This window comes from Capra hircus, chromosome 21 (assembly GCF_001704415.2).
Source record: "Capra hircus breed San Clemente chromosome 21, ASM170441v1, whole genome shotgun sequence".
Lineage (NCBI taxonomy): Eukaryota > Metazoa > Chordata > Mammalia > Artiodactyla > Bovidae > Capra > Capra hircus.
Window position 1 is genome coordinate 56,859,829 of NC_030828.1, and position 21,227 is coordinate 56,881,055.

The following is a 21,227-nucleotide window of genomic DNA, read 5'->3' on the forward strand; positions in this document are numbered from 1 at the left end:
AGAATGGACTGGTTGGATCTCTTTGCAGTCCAAGGGACGCTCAAGAGTCTTCTCCAACACCACAGTTCAAACGCATCAATTTTTCGGCACTCAGCCTTCTTCACAGTCCAACTCTCACATCCATACATGACCACAGGAAAAACCATAGCCTTGACTAGACAGACCTTAGTCGGTAAAGTAATGTCTCTACTTTTGAATATACTATCTAGGTTGGTCATAACTTTTCTTCCAAGGAGTAAGCGTCTTTTAATTTCATGGCTGCAATCACCATCTGCAGTGATTTTGGAGCCCAAAAAATAAAGTCTGACACTGTTTCCACTGTTTCCCCATCTATTTCCCCTGAAGTGATGGGACCAGATACCACGATCTTCGTTTTCTAAATGTTGAGCTTTAAGCCAACTTTTTCCCTCTCCTCTTTCACTTTCGTCAAGAGGCTTTTTAGCTCCTCTTCACTGTCTGCCATAAGGGTGGTGTCATCTGCATATCTGAGGTTATTGATATTTCTCCCGGCAATCTTGATTCCAGCTTGTGTTTCTTCCAGTCCAGCGTTTCTCATGATGTACTCTGCACAGAAGTTAAATAAGCACAGTCACAATATACAGCCTTGACGTACTCCTTTTCCTATGTGGAACCGGTCTGTTGTTCCATGTCCAGTTCTAACTGTTGCTTCCTGACCTGCATACAGATTTCTCAAGAGGCAGGTTAGGTGGTCTGGTATTCCCATCTCTTTCAGAATTTTCCACAGTTTATTGTGATCCACATAGTCAAAGGCTTTGGCATAGTCAATAAAGCAGAAATAGATGTTTTTCTGGAATTTTCTTGCTTTTTCCATGATCCAGCGGATGTTGTCAATTTGATCTCTAGTTCCTCTGCCTTTTCTAAAACCAGCTTGAACATCAGGGAGTTCACGGTTCACGTATTGCTGAAGCCTGGCTTGGAGAATTTTGAGCATTACTTTACTAGCATGTGAGATGAGTGCAATTCTGCGGTAGTTTGAGCATTCTTTGAGCATTCTTTGACCATTCAGGTATGACCTAAATCAAATCTCTTATGATTATACAATGGAAGTGAGAAACAGATTTAAGGGACTAGATCTAATAGATACAGTGCCTGATGAACTATGGACGGAGGTTCGTGACACTGTACAGGAGACAGGGATCAAGACCATTCCCATGGAAAAGAAATGCAAAAAAGCAAAATGGCTGTCTGGGGAGGCCTTACAAATAGCTGTGAAAAGAAATGAAAAGCAAAGGAGAAAAGGAAAGATATAAGCATCTGAATGCAGAGTTCCAAAGAATAGCAAGGAGAGATAAGAAAGCCTTTCGCAGCGATCAAGGCAAAGAAATAGAGGAAAAGAAACAGAGGAATGGGAAAGACTAGAGATCTCTTCAAGAAAATTAGAGATACCAAGGGAACATTTCATGGAAAGATGGGCTCGATAGAGGACAGAAACGGTATGGACCTAACAGAAGCAGAAGATATTAAAAAGAGGTGGCAAGAATACACAGAACTGCACAAAAAAGATCTTAATGACCCAGATAATCACAATGGTGTGATCACTCACCTAGAGCCAGACATCCTGGAATGTGAAGTCAAGTGGGCCTTAGAAAGCATCACTATGAACAAAGCTAGTAGAGGTGATGGAATTCTAGTTAAGCTATTTCAAATCCTGAAAGATGATGCTGTGAAAGTGCTGTACTAAATATGCCAGCAAATTTGGAAAACTCGGCAGTGCCCACAGGACTGGAAAAGGTCAGTTTTCACTTCAATCCCGAAGAAAGGCAATGCCAAAGAATGCTCAAACTACCACACAATTGCACTCATCTCACATGCTAGTAAAGTAATGCTCAAAATTCTCCAAGCCAGGCTTCAGCAATACATGAACCATGAAATTCGAGATGTTCAAGCTGGTTTGAGAAAAGGCAGAGGAACCAGAGATCAAATTGACAACATCCACTGGATCATGGAAAAAGCAAGAGAATTCCAGAAAAACATCTATTTCTGCTTTATTGACTATGCCAAAGCCTTTGACTATGTGGATCACAATAAACTGTGGAAAATTCTGAAAGAGATGGGAATACCAGACCACCTAACCTGCCTCTTGAGAAATCTATATGCAGGTCAGGAAGCAACAGTTAGAACTGGACATGGAACAACAGACCGGTTCCAAATAGGAAAAGGAGTACATCAAGGCTGTATACTGTCACCGTGCTTATTTAACTTCTATGCAGAGTACATCATGAGAAACGCTGGGCTGGAGGAAGCACAAGCTGGAATCAAGATTGCCAGGAGAAATATCAATAACCTCAGATATGCAGATGACACCACCCTTATGGCTGAAAGTGAAGAGGAGCTAAAAAGCCTCTTGATGAAAGTGAAAGAGGAGAGCGAAAAAGTTGGCTTAAAGCTCAACATTCAGAAAACGAAGATCATGGTATCTGGTCCCATCACTTCAGGGGAAATAGATGGGGAAACAGTGGCTGACTTTATTTTTCTGGGCTTCAAAATCACTGCAGATGGTGATTGCAGCCATGAAATTAAAAGACACTTGCTCCTTCGAAGGAAAGTTATGACCAATCTAGACAGCATGTTAAAAAGCAGAGACATTACTTTGCCAGCAAAGGTCCATCTAGTCAAGGCTATGGTTCTTCCAGTAGTCATGTATGGATGTGAGAGTTGGACTATGAAGAAAGCTGAGCGCCAAAGAATTGATGCTTTTGAACTGTGGTGTTGGAGAAGACTCTTGAGAGTCCCATGGTCTGCAAAGAGATCCAACTAATCTATTCAAAAGGAGATCAGCCTGGGTGTTCTTTGGAAGGACTGATGCTAAAGCTGAAACTCCAGTACTTCAGTTCAGCTGCTCAGTCGTGTCCGACTCTTTGCAACCCCATGAAATGCAGCACGCCAGTCCTCCCTGTCCATCACCATCTCCCTGAGTTCACTCAGACTCACATCCATCAAGTCAGTGATGCCATCCAGCCATCTCATCCTCAGTCGTCCCCTTCTCCTCCTGCCCCCAATCCCTCCCAGCATCAGAGTCTTTTCCAATGAGTCAACTCTTCGCATGAGGTGGCCAAAGTACTGGAGCGTCAGCTTTAGCATCATTCCTTCCAAAGAAATCCCAGGGTTGATCTCCTTCAGAATGGACTGGTTGGATCTCTTTGCAGTCCAAGGGACTTTTGAGAGTCTTCTCCAACACCACAGTTCAAAAGCATCCATTCTTCGGCACTCAGCCTTCTTCACAGTCCAACTCTCACATCCATACATGACCACAGGAAAAACTATAGCCTTGACTAGACGGACCTTAGCCTGCAAAGTAATATCTCTGCTTTTGAATATACTATCTAGGTTGGTCATAACTTTTCTTCCAAGGAGTAAGCGTCTTTTAATTTCATGGCTGCAGTCACCATCTGCAGTGATTTTGGAGCCCTCCAAAAAATAAAGTCTGACACTGTTTCCACTGTTTCCCCATCTATTTCCCATGAAGTGATGGGACCGGATGCCATGATCTTCGTTTTCTGAATGTTGAGCTTTAAGCCAACTTTTTCGCTCTCCTCTTTGACTTTCATCAAGAGGCTTTTTAGTTCCTCTTCACTTTCTGCCATAAGGGTGGTGTCATTTGCATATCTGAGGATGAGATGGCTGGATGGCATCACCAACTCGATGGACATGAGTTTGAGTAAACTCCAGGAGTTGGTGATGCATGGGCAGGCCTGGTGTGCTGTGATTCATGGGGTGCAAGAGTTGGACTGAGTGAATGAACTGAACTGAATCCTGTTATCTTAAAATGTAAATTATGGGAGTGGGTCTAGTAAGATCTTTACAACCTCCAGACATTCTTTTGATTCATTGTAATAACTAATTAAAAGGTATTTTACTCCATTGCTAACACTAGCCAGGGGACACTCTTTCTGCCCCCTTCTGATGTCTCTGTCAGAAGCTTTCTCATCTCTTTTATACTTTAATAAAACTGTATTACACAAAAGCTCTGAGCGATTTAGCCTGTCTTTGGCCCCAGATTGAATTCTCCTCTAGAGGCCAAGAATCCTGGCGTCATTTGTGGTTCAGCAACAACCTTTCAGTACAAACTACATAGGTATTCATTTTATTATTATTCTTTACATTGAAGGCACATTATATAGATATTTGTTTTCTATTTCATAAGAAAAAAAATCAAACCAATATTATGTCAGATTTAACCTTCTCAATGAAACTGGAGTGAGCAGGCACACCCACCCACTCACCTCAGTGCAAACTGGCCTATTATCTATGTCTCCTGCTAGACACCAAAAAGCAGGTTCACGAAAAGACAAAACAACTTAGGAATAAACTTAACAAAAGAAGTGCAAGACTTGTAAACTGAAAATTATAAAACTGCTGAGGAAAATTAAAGATCTAAATACAGAGAGATATCTCATGCTCATGGATCAAAAGACATACCACACTTAAACTTTTAAAAAAACTAACTCAGTCGGTAAAGAGGCTACCTGCAGTGAAGAAGACCTGGGTTCAATCCCTGGGTCGGGAAGATCCCCTCAAGAAGGAAATGGCAACCCACTCCAGTATCCTTGCCTGGAAAATCCCATGGACAGGGGAGCCTGGTGGGCTGCAGTTCATGGGGTCGCAGAGTCGGGCACAGCTGAGCAACTAACACCACCAGTGGATAAGACTCCACACTTCCAGTGTCTGCACTGCAGGGGGCATGGGTTTGATCCCTGGTTGGGGAACTAAGGTCCCGCATGCCGTGCGGTACAGATAAAAGATTTTTTAAAAAGTTAAAAAACCTCTCCTCTCCCCCTCAAAAAATTTTTAAAAAAAACTGATCAGCAGGGATTTCCTCAGAAATTGACAGGATAATGCTAAAATTTGTACATAACTGCAATAGATATATATATACTGAAAAAGAAGAAGAAAGCTGGAGAACTTTCACTTCCTGTTTTCAGAACTACCCTGGGAAAGGAGAATCTTATCAACAAATGGTGCTGGGAAATTTTGGATATCTACATGCAAAAAGATGATCTTAGATTCTCCCCTCATATCATATATGAAAATTAACTCAAAATGAATCATACTTAAATGTCAGTGCTACAACAACATTTTATAAGATAACACAGGAGAAGATCTTTGAAATCTTCAATTGTAATTGCACAGATGTCATAGATAGATGTGCAAGATGTGCACAGATGTGCAAGAAAAAAAAAGGTAAACTGGACATCAACAACATTCAAAATCTTAGTGCTTCAAAAGACATCAGTAAGAAAGTGAAAAGACAAGCAACAAGAGTGAGAACAAAACGTTTGCAAAACACATATCTGAGAGAGGATTTGTATGTAGAATATGCAGAGAACTCTTGTACCTCAATAAAACAACTGGTTCAATCAAAAACAGATCACAGATTTATATAAACATTTCACCTAACTAGATATACTGAAAAGCACATAAAAAGATGTTCACAATCATTACTTATTAGGGAAATGCAAACTCAAACCACAAGGAGCTACCACGTCACAGCAGACAGACAATAACTAGTGCTGGTGAGGATAAACCAGGAAGCTTCATCCACTGCTTGCGTGAATGCAAAATGACGCAGCCCTTTTGGAAAATAGTTTAAGTTTCTTTAAAAGTTAAGTATAAATTTACCCTAGGACCTGGGAATTCTACTCTTAGGTATCTGCCAGGAGAAGCAAAAACATTAACCCACACCAATATCTGTACTCAAATGTGCTTAGCAGAATGCTTCAAATAGGCGGAAAAAAAAAAAAAAAGAAACAACCCAAATATCCACTGAGTGGTGAACAGACAAAATGTGATGTAAGCATACAATGGAACGCTATTTGGCAATAAAAGGAATGAAGTGCTGACACACGCTATCCAGATAAAGTTTAAAAACATGGCCTTAAGAGAAGCGAGACACAAAAGTTCACACTGCACGGCCCCATTTATGTGATATGTTCAGAAGAGGCAAACTTACAGAATTACAAAGTATACTAGTATACTAGGAGTTGCCTCCAGCTAGGGACTTGAAATTGGCTCAAGGGATCTCACTGGGGAGATGGAAGTGTGCTAACACTGATTTATGGTGATGCATACACAGCTTGCTAAATGCACCAAAACATCACTGAACACTTAAAATGGGTGAATTATATACAATCTGTAAATACGCTTCAATAAGACCATATATTTTAGAAAATATATTCAGCCTATCCTGTTAGTGCTCCCCTATATTCCTGGGCTCCTCACCACCACCCTGACAGGCAGACTCTTTTATGCCCATTTCACAGGTGGGGACAGGCTCAGGAAGGGCTCAGGGCTTCCCCCACCACAGCGGTCTCAAAGCCAAGCAGAGATCCTCTCTTGGGTCCTTGGAATTACTTGGTTTCTTCCCAACCTTCTCAATTCAAAAGGGCTTTTGGTTGGAGTCAAGCACTCACTAACACCCAAAAGAAATAAAAGTAAGGTTAAGCCAAGTCAAGTGACTTGGAGACAGTGCTAAAGATTACTTGAATGACTTTTCTGGAGCATATCTTATCTCCGTGCATTTTTTCCCCTTAAAAACAGAAATGCCATAGGAGAAATGCCATGTGACAGGAAGGTATTGAGCAAGACTTGACATAAAGGGCAGAGCCCTCTGGGCCACACTGAACAGAGACTGCTGACTCAACTCTCAGGAGTAAGGAGTTCAGATGGGATTGCTGATACATCCCGTGATTTCCTGGTGGAGGTCACTGTCCAGTCACTGATTGTGCCGCCCTACCTCAGGCCAACTGTAAGCTGACTAAGAGCAATCAGCCTGGGGCAAAGGCGAAATACTTGTTCTTGAAATACTTGGCATGTTCTTGAAATACTTGGCATCACTGCCAAGGGGTCCACCTTCAAGCCAGCTAGGGGCTGGGAAGAGTTCTCATGGGCTGCTCATTGAGAGGAACAGGTATAGTACCCCTTCCTGGCACATGCTCTGAGCACTGCTAAGCCCTGAGTTGGCACTGGGTGGGGGCGAGGGGGCTGCTAGCTCAGCTGGTAAAGAATCCGCCTGCAATGTAGCAGACCCCGGTTCAATTCTTAGGTCAGGAAGATCCACTGGAAAAGGGACAGGCTACCTATTCCAGTGTTCTTGGGTTTCCCAGCTAGCTTAGCTGATAAAGAATCTGCAGGCAATGCAGGAGACCTGAGTTCGACCCCTGGGTTGGGAAGATCCCCTGGAGAAGGGAACGACTCCAGCACTCTGGCCTGGAGAATTCCATGGACTGAGTGACTTTCACTCACAGAGCCCACCACCACCTCAGATTTTCCAGAGGAGAATCAAGAGGTTTGGAGTGAGATTACATCATTTGTTCAAACTAATACAGCAGATGGGGGAAGAACAGGAATTACACCTGGGGGTCTATGCAAGTCCACAACCCACAGTCCCGACCGCCCTGCCCAGCATCTGGCTTGTACAAGGACAGCCCTCCTGGGCTAACTGCATTCCCCCAGTTCAGTCCTGCTCAGCTCTGCTCTCCATCTGTTTCTTTTCTTAAAATATAAGAGTGATACTTTGTAACAAGATGGATTAACTATAAAAACATAATGCTAGTGAAAGAAGCCAGACACCAAAGCAGTCCACCTTGTATGATTCCATTTATGAAGTTTCTGGAAAGGGCAAGACAATAAAGACAAAAGGCAAATCCTTGGGGACAGGGCTGGGACAAGTACAGGCACCGGGGAACTTTCTAGAACGATGGGCGTGTCCTAAAACTGAACTGTGGTAACACCTGCACAACTGTCTGAATTTACTAAAAATCACTGTACTATGAGATAGGTGAATTGTATGGCATGGAAACATACCTCTTCAATAAAGCTGTTTCTAAAAAGTGGTAATAACACACACCCTTAAATATATAAAGTGAAAGGTGGTTATTCAGAAGTATAATGACTGCCACTAGACCCTCTATTATCCTATCTTTTCCTCCCAACTTCAACATGTACAAGTTCTGGACTTTTCCCTCTCCCTCTCTGCCTCCTCTTGGCCCCGTGGTTACTCTTAAGGAGGCTTCTGAAGCCTTCCCAGGAAAAGGTGGCACTCCCTTCCTCTCCACCACAGCCCCCAGCTTGAGACCAGCAGAGGGTAGGGGGCGTCAGCATTCTCCCAGCTCCTCACCTCTTCTGTTGCCAACACTCCAGACCTTCTCCTTCAAAGCCCCACTGCCAAGCAGTGATCTCAAAACTCCCCTCAAGCCCCTTTCTCCCAGTGACTCCTGGCTCACATCTCCTCTCCTCCCAACACCCCCCCATATCCCAACATCCTCCTAATGGCTTGTGCAACGGTGAACTTCACCTTCAATCCACTTAACTTTCCCTCTCAATGCACTCAGATCTCTATACTGGAAGAAACCTTCCTCTAGTCCCATTCCTCCCCTGGTGACCTATGTTCTTCTTTCTCCCCCTCACAAGCCTGTCAGAAGAATAGCCAGTACAGCATACCTTGTGTGGTTTGCACCAAGGGACCTCTTCCTCTGTCATCCATGCATCGGAGTCTGGCTCCTGCCTCCACCACTGCAGGAACTTGTCCTCCAGGACCTTCTAAGCCCATACTCAAGATGTAACATATCCCACTAGCATCAGCCCAGACCCACCAGTTCCCTCGCTGTCATCCATTCATCCCAGCCCCAAATGGAAAACGGAGAAAGCCAATTCAGTGTAACCAACACAGGTTAAATAACCATCATAAGGCACAGAAGAGTGCTCTGCAACGATCTAAGTGTGCCCAGTATACTAATCTCTAAACAAATTTGTGATAATGAGTGCTATGTTCACGCAAGGAAAACGCAAACCTCAATAAAAATGTAAGTCTAAAAGTCTATGCAGAAAAGAAAAAGTCTATGTAGGTTCTATGGGAAAAGCTCTTTCAAATGCTCTTTTGTTTCCCCCTACACTTTGAATTTTCTATTTTGTACTGGGGTGTTAACTGGCTATACCTCAAACGCTCTTCTAACGCTCAGTTTCCAAAGTCAAGACAGCAAGTGTCGGCAGTTGGCCGAGGAGTGAACTTGGCCAGCAGGGATATGAACTGAGGCCAACCATGATTCAGCAGCCACGCTTCCCGTGCCCAGCTTTAGCACCAGCATCCGCCCTTCTTTAGGGACAGAAATTTCAGTCTGTGCCCACTTCTTTTTGCTTTTCTTGCTTCATTCCATTTTGATATGAAGTAGTTTACCCAGGGAAACTAGCAACACTTAAAAAAAATTTCCTGGGAGCAAAGGGTAATCACCTATACTGAATAATGTTTAACCAATACATGCTTTTTAAAGTTAGTTGTATAAAAACCAGGGTGTCTGATGAAGCAGCCAGTCTGCTATCAGTGACCCGTATTTAATACCCCATCTTTCTGACTCGTGTTGAGAGGCAGAGGAGAAAACTGAGCTGGGTAGTTAATACTCGGATTACTCCTCTCTAACTGGGTCAGGTCTGTGTGTGTGCTGTACTTAGTCACTCAGTCATGTCCAACTCTTTGTAACCCCATGGACTATAGCCCGCCAGGCTCCTCTGTCCATGGGATTCTCTAGGCAAGAACAGTGGAGTGGGTTGCCATGCCCTCCTCCAGGGGATCTTCCCAACCCAGAGATCAAACCTGGGTCTCCCACATTACAGGCGGATTCTTTACCATCTGAGCCACCAGGGAAGCCGGGGTCAGGTCTGGGTTAAGTATTAAAAAGGTATCATACTGCCAATGAAAATAACTTTTTAATCAAGCCAAATTTCCTATTCAGCTAGCAGATAAAAAGCATTCAAGAACTAAGTCATTCAATAATCATCAAATTATAGAGCTAGTTGCCTGGAAAATCCCATGGACAGAGGAGCCTGGTAGGCTGCAGTCCATGGGGTCGCTAAGAGTCAGACACAACTGAGTGACTTCACTTTCACCTTTCACTTTCACGCATTGGAGAAGGAAATGGCAACCCACTCCACTGTTCTTGCCTGGAGAATCCCAGGAATGGTGGAGCCTGGCAGAGGGCGGGGCGGGGCGGGGGGCGGTGGGGGAGGAGGTGCAGCAGTTGCACAGAGTCGGACTCGACTGAAGCGACTTAGCAGCAGCAGCAGCAGCAGCAGGGAGTTCACCTAAACCAACCCCTATTTAACAGATTATGAAACTGATATCCTGGGAAGGAAACACACATGAGGCAGCCCTGTTAAGCCGTCACAAGCACAGATGCTAGGTCTAATCTGGCAGCCTCTGACCACACTTGGTGACTAGGCACTTCAAAGGTAACCAGTTGAGACAGAAAGTAAACATAAATAGGGAAAAAGAACTGGACCGACTGCACAGAACCCCACAGTGGGGGGGTCAAATGAGTTCACTTGTGATTGCCTGTGCATCTCGTCTCTGAGAATTGAAAGATTCAATGACTTTTTAAATAACAACGTTATTAAGGTATATAATTCACATATCACACATCAACCTTTTAAATATACAATTCAGTGGTTTCTAGTATGTTCACCAAGTCACGCAACCATCACCATTCTCTAACTCCAGAGCCTTTTCATCATCCCTAAAAGAGGCTCCACACCCAGTAACAGTCATTCTCTGTCCCCTCTTCTGTGTACACCTTATCAACTACTTATCTACATTCTGTTTTCACAGAGTTTCCTGCGCTAGACTTCCATCTATAAACGGAATGCTGCGGTCCTTTGTGACTGGCTTCTCTCACTTAGGATAATGTTTTTAAGGTTCAGCCTTGTTGAAGCCATGCATCCGTCCCTTGTTCTCTTTATGGCCAAATAATAACACCTTGTGTGGACAGACTATACTTTTTGTTTATCCATTTATTGGACACTTGGATTGTTCCCACTTTTAGGCTAGCATGAATAAAACTGCTATAATCATTTGAGTACAAGTTTTTTGGGGGGGACATACATATTCTTTTTTTTTTTCTGAATATATACCTAAGAGCGGAATTGCTGGGTCACACGGTAACTGTGCTTAACCTTTTGAGGAACTGTCAGACTGTTTTTCAAAGCAGCTACACCATTTTACATTTGCACCTGGAGGTTGCACTTTTAACATTATTTACAAATGTAGATTCTTTCCTCTCTAATTTCTGCCAGGCTGGTTTGCTGAGAGTGCCAGGAAAGAAGAGGGGGAGGGGTGAAGGCAGAGCAGCAGGGTGGGGGTGTGGAGGGCAAGGAGATACTCGTGACGCTGCTTCCAGAGTCCTGTCTGCACCAATTCGGCCTCACGCAAGTCACCTCTGGTCTTCAAGTCTCAGTTTCCCTATTTATTAAAATGAAGGCACTAGACCAGCAGGTCTCAACTAAGGACATATGGCAAAGTCTGGAGACAATTTTCGTTGTTACAGTGGCTGGGTGATGCTCCTGGTACCTAGAGGGCAGAGGTAGGGATGCTGCTAAACATCTTACATGGTAGGACAGCCCCCAACAGTGAAGAATTACCTGGGTGGACCCAAGTGTCAACAGTGCCAAGGTTGAGAATCCCTGCATTAGACTGAAGTGACCACATACGGGCCATTTTGAGGAACAGCCAAAATGGTTTCCAAAATGACTGTACCACGTTGTAATCCACTCAGCAATGGGGATGGTGGGGTGTGTGTTCCATTCTCCACATCCTCATCAACACATGTATTTTTGCCAACCTAAGAGGAGCATCTGTTCTACTTTTGGTTGCTGGGGGGAAGGGATAGTTAGAGAGTTTGGGATGGACATGTACACACAGCTACATTTAAAATGGATACCCAACAAAGACCTACTGTATAGCACAGGGAACTCTGCTCAATGTCACACGGCAGCCTGGATGGGAGGGGGGTTTAGGGGACAATGGATACATATACACGTACGGCTGAGTCCCTTTGCTGTTCACCTGAAATTATCACAATACTGTTAAATAGCGATACAAAATTAAAAGTTTAAAATAAATAAAATCTTGATAGCTTCAACTCCATCCCAAAGCAAAACCAAACCAAAAAACACTAAATAAAAAGTCTCTTCTAATAACAATGTCCAGGATTGTTAACAGACTGCCAGTGTCATCCAGGAAAAGGTGAGTCATTTTCTTACCTGGTGCCTGTAATTATCCCAGCCCTGTGATCCTGCGACAATCACCACCCAGTGCTTGCCTCCATTCTCAGGGTCCTCCAGGGGAACAGCAGCAATTCCCAGGACCAAGCTGAGCAACACAGTGACTTCCCAAATCATCCTGCCCCCTTGGAGTTCCCCTGCAGAAATCTAGGAAGAAAAAGGCAGAGTCAAGTGAAAAAGTAATGACCAAAACAGAAGAACACTGCTGGACCCAAAGACAAGATCACAGAAAATGGGCCAAAAAGATACGATCATTTCGTCATCAGACAGAACTCGCTGAGGATAAAACTGATGACAGGCAGAATTTTATTCTCAGCGCTGCTGCCGTTTCCCTGGAGCAGAGCAGGGGGTTGCCCACAGCACCCCACCTTCGCTACAGGCTGAACTTAGGAGAATAAACCAAAGAATATTGAGGAAGCTCTTGAAGCAACTTTTTAAAGTTTTTGTCACAACTTGGAATACGGAAAACAAAATTCACTAACAAACTTCACTGTGTCGGAAAAATATCTACCACATACTATGAACTGTTTTAAGAAAAGAACAGAAATATAATGTGTGCATAGCAAAATGTGGAAGGCAGACAAAACCTAACAGTAGTTATTCCTGGGTGGTAGATAGGAAGAATTAAGAATGACCCTCTTTCTTTTTGTCTCTCTTTACTACAAATAATATATATTACTTATACAATAAAGCTTGTAAAAATTCAACATACACTTGATGTAAATACTGAGGGGCAATGTGTGTGAGCTATCGGGGTAAGCTATAGTCTAACACTGGCAGCCCAAATGAATGTCTTTGGATAATTCTTACAACCCATTTTCATTATTCTGTAGAAGAGGCTGGGCAAACATTTTAATTCTTGTTTTACTGGATGGGGAGGTTGAAGCAAGAGAGAAGTGACTTACCCAATATTCACTGGCCACAGACCAGAACCCGTGCCTTCTGAACTCCTGGTCCACCCTTTCTGCTACACAGTTCTGCATCTCAAGACTTTATTCTTAATGAACTACATGCCCAATTTTACCCTTCACGGCCAAAACTTTAAAGAGAGTTTTAAAGCACAAAAGGCAGAACTAGGGCTGAGTCCTGGCCACCCTGCATTACTCAGACAAGTATGCTATTTTAAATGCCCTGCGTCCCGACTATGTTATTTTTAAAAAAGCCTTCCTATGGCAGAAGCCAGGCCTGTCATTCTGAGATAAGAGGAAAAACAGTCATTGAGATGTAGGGACTCAGAACAGAACAGTCTACGAGGCTAACCTCTGCCTCTGATGCTTTTTGACAAAACAGTGCTCATTTACTCACTCATTAATGTATTCACTCATTCATTCACCTCCTCAGTCAGTCTCCTGAACTCTGACCCTGCCAGAAAAAGCGCTGAGGGCCGGGAACGCAGTAGGGACAGGACGAAGCTTCTGTCCTCAAGGACTGCAGAGCCAGCTAAGTCACGAAACACCTTGAAGTCTAGGAAACCATCCTCAGCATCTGTGCCTAGTTCAGTTCAGTTCAGTCGCTCAGTCGTGTCCGACTCTTTGCGACCCCATGAATCACAGCACGCCAGGCCTCCCTGTCTATCACCAACTCCTGGAGTTCACTCAAACTCACGTCCATCGAGTCGGTGATGCCATCCAGTCATCTCATCCTTGGTCGTCCCCTTCTCCTCCTGCCCCCAATCCCTCCCAGCATCAGAGTCCTTTCCAATGTTTCAACTCTTCTCATGAGGTGGCCAAAGTACTGGAGTTTCAGCTTCAGCATCATTCCTTCCAAAGAAATCCCAGGGTTGATCTCCTTCAGAATGGACTGGTTGGATCTCCTTGCAGTCCAAGGGACTCTCAAGAGTCTTCTCCAACACCACAGTTCAAAAGCATCAATTCTTCAGTGTTCAGCGTTCTTCACAGTCCAACTCTCACATCCATACATGACTACTGGAAAAACCATAGCCTTGACTAGACGAACCTTAGTCGGCAAAGTAATGTCTCTGCTTTTGAATATGCTATCTAGGTTGCCTGTGCCTAAGACTGTGCTAAACCTCAAAATGATGGGATTTCCTCCCAAGTGAAAAAACAGGAAGCCCTGAGTTTTACCAAAGTTTTAAAAAGTAAAGGCACTTTGGGCCAGCACTTCTCCAACTTGACTTATATGCCCAGATTGCCTGGGGGGCTTGTTAGAAGGCAGAGTCTGACTCAGTAGGCATGCGCAGGGCCTGAGACTCTGCATTTCTGACAAGCTCTGGGTGATGCCCAGGACTACACTCTAGTCAGCTCTGCCCAGAAGCCCAGCTTCCTAGTTAAGAAACCGTACTACTCTAGCCCCGCAAGACTTCTCCCAGGAACTCAATGCTTCACATGTAAGAATTAAGAATCTGAGGTGGGAGGACTTCCCTGGCAGTCCAGTGGTTGAGACTCGGAGCTGTCAATGCAGGCAGCAGGGGTTCAGTCTCCCGTCAGGGGACTAGGATCCTGCACTCTACACAGCACAGCCAAACAACAACAAAAAAGAATCTGAGTTAGTGCTCAATCCAGGTTTCTTTAGCTCCACTATAAAGTCATGGATGCATGGGTAACTGCAATAACGTGCCCCAGATTTGTTTCAAGATTGTCTTCAAATGGTCAAGGTGAGTCACAGATGAGGGCAGTGGCCTTCCCAGGCCACCCAGCCCCGGAACCTGCTGGTCTATTAATATGTCAGTGTATATGGACAGGATGTTTTCTCACATCCACTTGACCTGCCCAGGGCTCACCGAGGGATAATAAAAGGGGAAGTAATACAAAGGTATGAATCAGCAGCAGTGAGATCAGACAAGAGACAGTCAAGCTCCCACCCCCAAAGCTCTGCAGGGGCCCCCACACTGGAGGGGGAGGTGAGCTAGTGATACTGGAGGCCATGCAACCAGCACTGTCCTGGCTGCAGGCAAGCCTCCCAGGAAGGCTTCTCTTGGGGCAAGGGTCAGCAAAGCCTCTGTAAAGGGCTGGAGTGTAGGTATTTTCAGCTCTGCAGGTCACGTCATCCCCATCACAACTCTTCAGCTCTCCGATGGTATCACAAAGCAGCCAAAGACGATACAGAAACCAGTGAACACGGCTACATTCCAATGAAACTGAAACAGGCGGTCTCTGTGGCCCGCCCTCAGGAGCCAGAATGTGTTCTCAGCCCACAGGACAGGTACAGTCTGGGGTTTTTATTATCTTTCATCAATCATAAAACAGGCTCCCTGGTTTGCATACCATTCTTTCTGAGTGTCTATCATGTGACTCAATCCTGAAGCGGCTGATCTGTCTGGAGGCACTAGTGCCTGACTTCTTCTTTTCTTTCTCTTTTCTTTTCTTTTTTTTTGTTGTGCCTCATGGCATGTGGGATCTTAGTTCCCCTGACCAGGGGTCAAACCTGTGCCCCCAGAAGTGGAGGCTGAGTTTTCGTCATTAGACTGCCAGGGAATTCCCCCTTTCATATTTAAATAAAATATACTAGAGTCGAATGGTTGGCCTGCCTGAGCAACAGAATAGACACCACCAGCTCAACTGCCTAAATCAGCAAACAAAAAACACCACCAGGTTATTTTTACAAATTCCAGTTTACCTTTCATTCTTCTACTAAACACTAGCAAGTTACTCCTCAGTGAGGGAAAGTACCTTATTCATACACAAGGGACATTTTCAGAGTTAACATTTAGCGATGTTCTTGTCTATCTTTTTTTAAATTATTAACACAGAGTTGTGGTTCCTTGAATACAATGCCAAATTACAAGCCTCACCATGTGACACCGATCTGGAAATGCCACTTAAAAAAACATACACTAATATGTTGGGAAATGTATGGGGCCAGGGGCGAAGGAAAGATATGAAGTAATACAATCCTTCCATCACCCTTAGCAATGAACACGTCTCAAAACAGCAGGTTTCAGATGGCAATTTCCTGGTCAGCACTATTCTTGACGAAGTCGAGCGCCAGAAAACAAAGTCACAAATCATCTTGCAGCATATCTATGATTCTCGTTTCAGCAGAGAGAAAAATTCACGAATAAAAAGTAAACAAGGACCCCTGGGACTTCCCTGATGGCTCAGTGGTTAAGAACCTGCCTTCCAATGCAAGGGTCGCAGGTGTGATCCCTGGTTGGAGAACGAGGATCCCATACGCTGCAGGGTAACTTGGTCCACAGGCTGCCAACTAGACAAGCACTGCAATGAAGACCCAGCGCAGTCAAAAAAAAAAAAAAGTAAACGATCCCTGCCAAACTGGCCCAGGAAGACCGCTATTTCTTGCCCGTGGCTCTCCAGGGCCCCAGTCACACAGGCGCCGTCTTCTGCTTCTTCCTGTCTACTCACCCGTCCAACACACAGGGCCTGAACGCCCACCAGGCGCTCACAGGGGCTGAACAGGGAGCCAAACCGGCGAAACCCTTCGCAGAGCTGACATTCTAGCGGGAAGAGACAGGTTGTACAGTGGTGATGAGTGCGGGGGAAGAAATAAAGGCAGAAGAGGAAGTCCCGGTGGGAGTGCCAGGTATCACTTTTCAAAAAGGGAAGATTTTAAGAAGGTAAGGGAGATCACCCATTTGTAGCAGAAAAACCCCAGAGGCAACATAAATGGTCATTTACGGGGGTTGTCTGTTGTTGTTGTCCAGTTGCTAAGTTGTGTCCACCTCTTTGCAACCCCATGGACTGTAGCACACCAGGCTCCTCTGTCCTCCACTACCTCCCGGAGTTTGCACAGATTCATGTCTACTGAGTTGACATGGTTTTTCCAGTAGTCATGTGAGAGTTGGACTGTGAAGAAAGCTGAGCGCCGAAGAATTGATGCTTTTGAACTGTGGTGTTGGAGAAGACTCTTGAGAGTCCCTTGGACTGCAAGGAGATCCAACCAGTCCATTCTAAAGGAGATCAGTCCTGGGTGTTCATTGGAAGGACTGATGCTAAAGCTGAAACTCCAATACTTTGGCCACCTCTTGTGAAGAGTTGGCTCATTGGAAAAGACTCTGATGCTGGGAGGGATTGGGGGCAGGAGGAGAAGGGGATGACAGAGGATGAGATGGCTGGATGGCATCACCGACTCGATGGACGTGAGTTTGAGTGAAGTCCAGGAGTTGGTGATGGACAGGGAGGCCTGACGTGCTGCGATTCATGGGGTCGCAAAGAGTCGGACACGACTGAGCAACTGAACTGAACTGAGTTGATAATCCGATCTAACCATCTCATCCTCTGCCACCCTCTTCTCCTTTTGCCTTCAATCTTTTCCAACATCAGGGGCTTTTCCATCTACAGGGTACTATTTATCAAATCAATTATATGTGTATATGTGTGTGCTAGCAGCTCAGTCATATCCAACCCTTTGCGACCCCGTGGACTGTAGCCCACCAGGCTCCTCCATCCATGGGATTTTTCAGGCAAGAATACTGGAGTGGGTTACCATTCCCTTCTCCAGGGAATCATCCCAATCCAGGAGTCGAACCTGGGTCTCCTGCGCTGCAGGCAGACTCTTTACCTTCTGAGCCACCAGGGAAGCCCTAACTCAAATATAATACATCCTTATAATGGGATATAGTGACAACTTTAAAAGAAAAAGGTAGTTCTTAAAAGTGCCGAGAGTGGGAAGGCCTCTAAAAGGATGCTCAGGGGTATGTGTTTAGTCTGCTAACCATTTGCAGGGAGAAAATGACCCAAGGCAGCTGTTGCTCTAACCAGAGGAGAGAGGAAAGTCCCCAAGAGTATTCTGTTGTTGCTATGCCACACAGGAAGGGAGGGCGGGATATGCGTGGGCATCTATGAACCATGGAGTGTGCAAGGCACTTTCCCATCCTCACAACAGCCTGTGAGCAGTCTCATTACCCCCTTCAGCTGAGACAGACTAGGAAAGGTAGAGAAACTTGGTAGAAAGTGGCACTGTTGCGTGACACACAGATCTGCTTCCAAAGATTGCTTCTTCTACTACACCACCTTGCTTGTCACACCAAAAGAGCCTTGTTTTTGTGAATATCTCAGAGGCCCTGTAACCACAGGTGGGAGGGCTACACCCTACACTCCGGGGCCTCCAAGTTTCCTCCAGCAGCAGGATACCCAACATGCCTGCTCTTCATCACTCCACTATTTTAAGACACTTGTGGGTAATCGGTTATAAAAAGGTCTTAGAAGAAGAGCCCATCAAAGGAGAACTTGAACCACACAAAGTCAAAGTCAATGGACAAGCCTTTACAAATGAATTTTACCAGCTTCCAATGCCAGGTCCTCGCTGCTCCCACTGGTCCAGTGTCCCTCTCATGTTACAGGGCTACATGAAGTCACTGATTCAACTGAAGGACTCCACTTCAGACAGCACCATCAAGTGGGATCTGATCCAATAGGGGAGGTTTGGGACAGACCCGAGTGCACATACCAGATCAACTGTCACCAGCGATAGAAGTAACAAGGCTACAGTTAGAGGACCATCTAAATAGCAGGATCAAATTCAAATCTAGGTCTGACATCAAAGCCCAGACCTTAACCACCCCCGTGACCTCCCACATCAGCCCTGTACTTGCTACTTGCTCTGGGTTAGCAATAGCGAACCATTAAAGCCAACCAAAGTAGCTGGGCAGAAAATGACATCTGTGAAGAGACTTCCAAACCTACAGGTTTTAGATCTTGCCCTCTGTTCGTTGGGGTCTTACAACAAAATCATCATGCAAGTGGTCCCTGGCTGATAACATGCAAAAGAGACAAGGACAGGAGACAAGGAGCCCTCTTTCACCGAACTGAAGTCAAGTTCCTCTGAGCCCTCCTCCCGACAAGACTTTGGCCCACTGAGCCCAGGTTTAGCAAGAATCCTTGCTAAATCTCCCATCTTTGGCGTCTAATCAAGCTTCTCTTAGCAATTTTTCAGCCATTGTCTCTCCCACTCTGCCTACTGGCAATAAATCTCAGTTGTCCTTGATGTATTTTGAGTTGAGCTCAGTTCTATACGGAAGTCTTTCTCCTCTAATACAATAGCTAGAATAAAATCCATCTTGTCATTAAAAAAAAAAAAAAATGGTTACATTACATGGCACGTGGGATTTTAGTTCTCCAGCCAGGGATCAAACCCGGGCCCCATGCACTGGAAGGACAAAGTCCTAACTACTAGACCACCAAGGAAGTCCCCATCTTGTCTTTTTAACAAATGTCAGGTGAAATTTCTCTTTAATACAGGACAGTTACTAAGTTACTACAGTTCCTAAGTCCAGGGAAACCCTGCCTCACCTTAATTGTTCATCTGTCAAATGGGATAGTAGAACTAAATTATTAATGGCCCATTCAGTTCCCATATCCTTTGATTTTCTGTTTCAAGAGTAAAATGGGGGAAAAAAAGAAAGAAGGAAAAGAAAATCCAAGTAGTCTTATCTCAAATCTCAAAAAAATGGATTTTGTTCAAGTGAGAGAATCAACGTTTTTTCATACGGAACATTTATGATTCAGTAGCAAAGCACATTCTGGATTAGAGCATGTCCTTCAAAGTTACCGAATTGTGATTCTACGGAGGACTTCTCTGGTGGCTCAGTTGGTAAAGAATCTACCTGCAATGATTCTATGGAACTTTTTTTCCCCACAACTCTGTAAACTGTAGATACTAGAAATGAAAATAATTATTGTCTAAAAACATGCAAATGAATTCTATTAAGTGGAGGTGCAAGTGACTCCCCCTTTGAAAGAAAGAAGCCAGCTTTCCCATTGCACGTTTCTGTATTTCTATTCTACAAATGTACTTCGTACTTGGAATCTCCTTTCAGCTGACAGTAATACATAGAGAGTGATGTTGTTGTTCAGTCACTAAGTCATGTCCAACTCTGCAACCCCATGAACTGCAGCTTGCCAGGCTTCCCTGTCCTTCACTACATCCCAGAGTTTGCTCTAACTCTTGTCCATTGAGTTAAGGAAGCCTTCCAACCAGATCATTCTCTGTCGCCCCCTTCACTTTTAAAACAATATCTTTTAACATTTCAAGATGTACAAGCAGCTATAACATATTTCAAAATACACATAGTCAAGAAAGATTTTTTTTTTACTAATGTCTAGAAGAATTTGATTTTTGATTAATGGTTTTTCTACACTTTTATTTTCACTGCTTATTTGGCATTTGAATTTCTTTAAGTTTCTCCCAAATTACTATTTTTTGAAATCTAGGATTAATAATAGTTTGTAGTCTTTCCCCAAATGAATGAGCATGACTTTTATAACTAGATGTAAATTCTTAAGTTTAATTTTGCTACAACTTATATTTTAAGAAATTGAAGGATACACGTTAAACTACAGAAATGTACAAATATAATATAAAATACCTGTTACCGTCATACAGATCAACTGTTAATATTTTGTAAATCTGTTAAACCTCTTTCCCCATAAACAAATAAAACATTACAGATAAAACAGTCCCCCCATTGTCCTGTCCCATTCTCCGAATACCACAAGGTAACCACTATTGTAAATCATTTCATTCCAAGCAATTTATTATACTTTAAAATACATATATCCACTTTATAAACATTCTCCTACTAACAAACATGTAGGTTGCTACTTTTTTTTTTTTTTAACTATTAAAATGTTGCAAAAGCATTCTCACACTCATCGCCTTGTATACACATGTCTCTCTGGTACTTTAGGAGTAGGACCACTGAGTCTTCAGATATACCTATTTTGCTAGCAGCTGTACTGTCCTAAAATAGACTTCCAAATATCTGATATCTTTCAAACAATTGATACTCTTGAGAGTAACAAACTTTCTAATTTCTAATCTGATAGATATAAAGTGATCTAATTATGGGTTTAATTTGTATCTCCTGGATTACAAGATAAATTGAGTCATATGTCTAATCATCCAGATTTCAACATCCTTAACATTTGTGATGATTTCTCCTTCATAAAACGGGACTCAAATTTTGACCTAAAGCAATGTCTGCGGTTTAAGGAAAGAAAAAAAAGGCTTGTCATTTCCTTAAAAAAGATAGTCATAGGTGGAAAACTCAAGAGACAGCATTCACCTCAATATATTTTTAATACTAGGTATGGTGTTCACTTACTTAAGAGTTCACAACCTTTTACTCATCTCTCCTCTCATTCAAATGCAATTGTCTTTAAAATCCTCAGCAATTCTCCTGGCAATTACTGCAATGAGCTCCCTGGTGTGGCCTCTTTCCAACACTTTTCCACATTAGA

The 21,227-nt window shown here is 43.8% G+C and overlaps 1 protein-coding gene across 1 annotated transcript in view; it reads right to left on the bottom strand.

The window, feature by feature from the left end:
- The window catches only part of LGMN (legumain), a 39,955-nt gene that overhangs the window by 17,220 nt on the left and 1,508 nt on the right, over nucleotides 1-21,227 (bottom strand). The window contains exon 2 of the mRNA XM_005695335.3: nucleotides 12,049-12,216. Within this exon, the coding sequence (XP_005695392.1) occupies nucleotides 12,049-12,186 (138 nt within the window). The 5' untranslated portion in view covers nucleotides 12,187-12,216. The remainder of the gene's footprint in view (nucleotides 1-12,048; nucleotides 12,217-21,227) is intronic.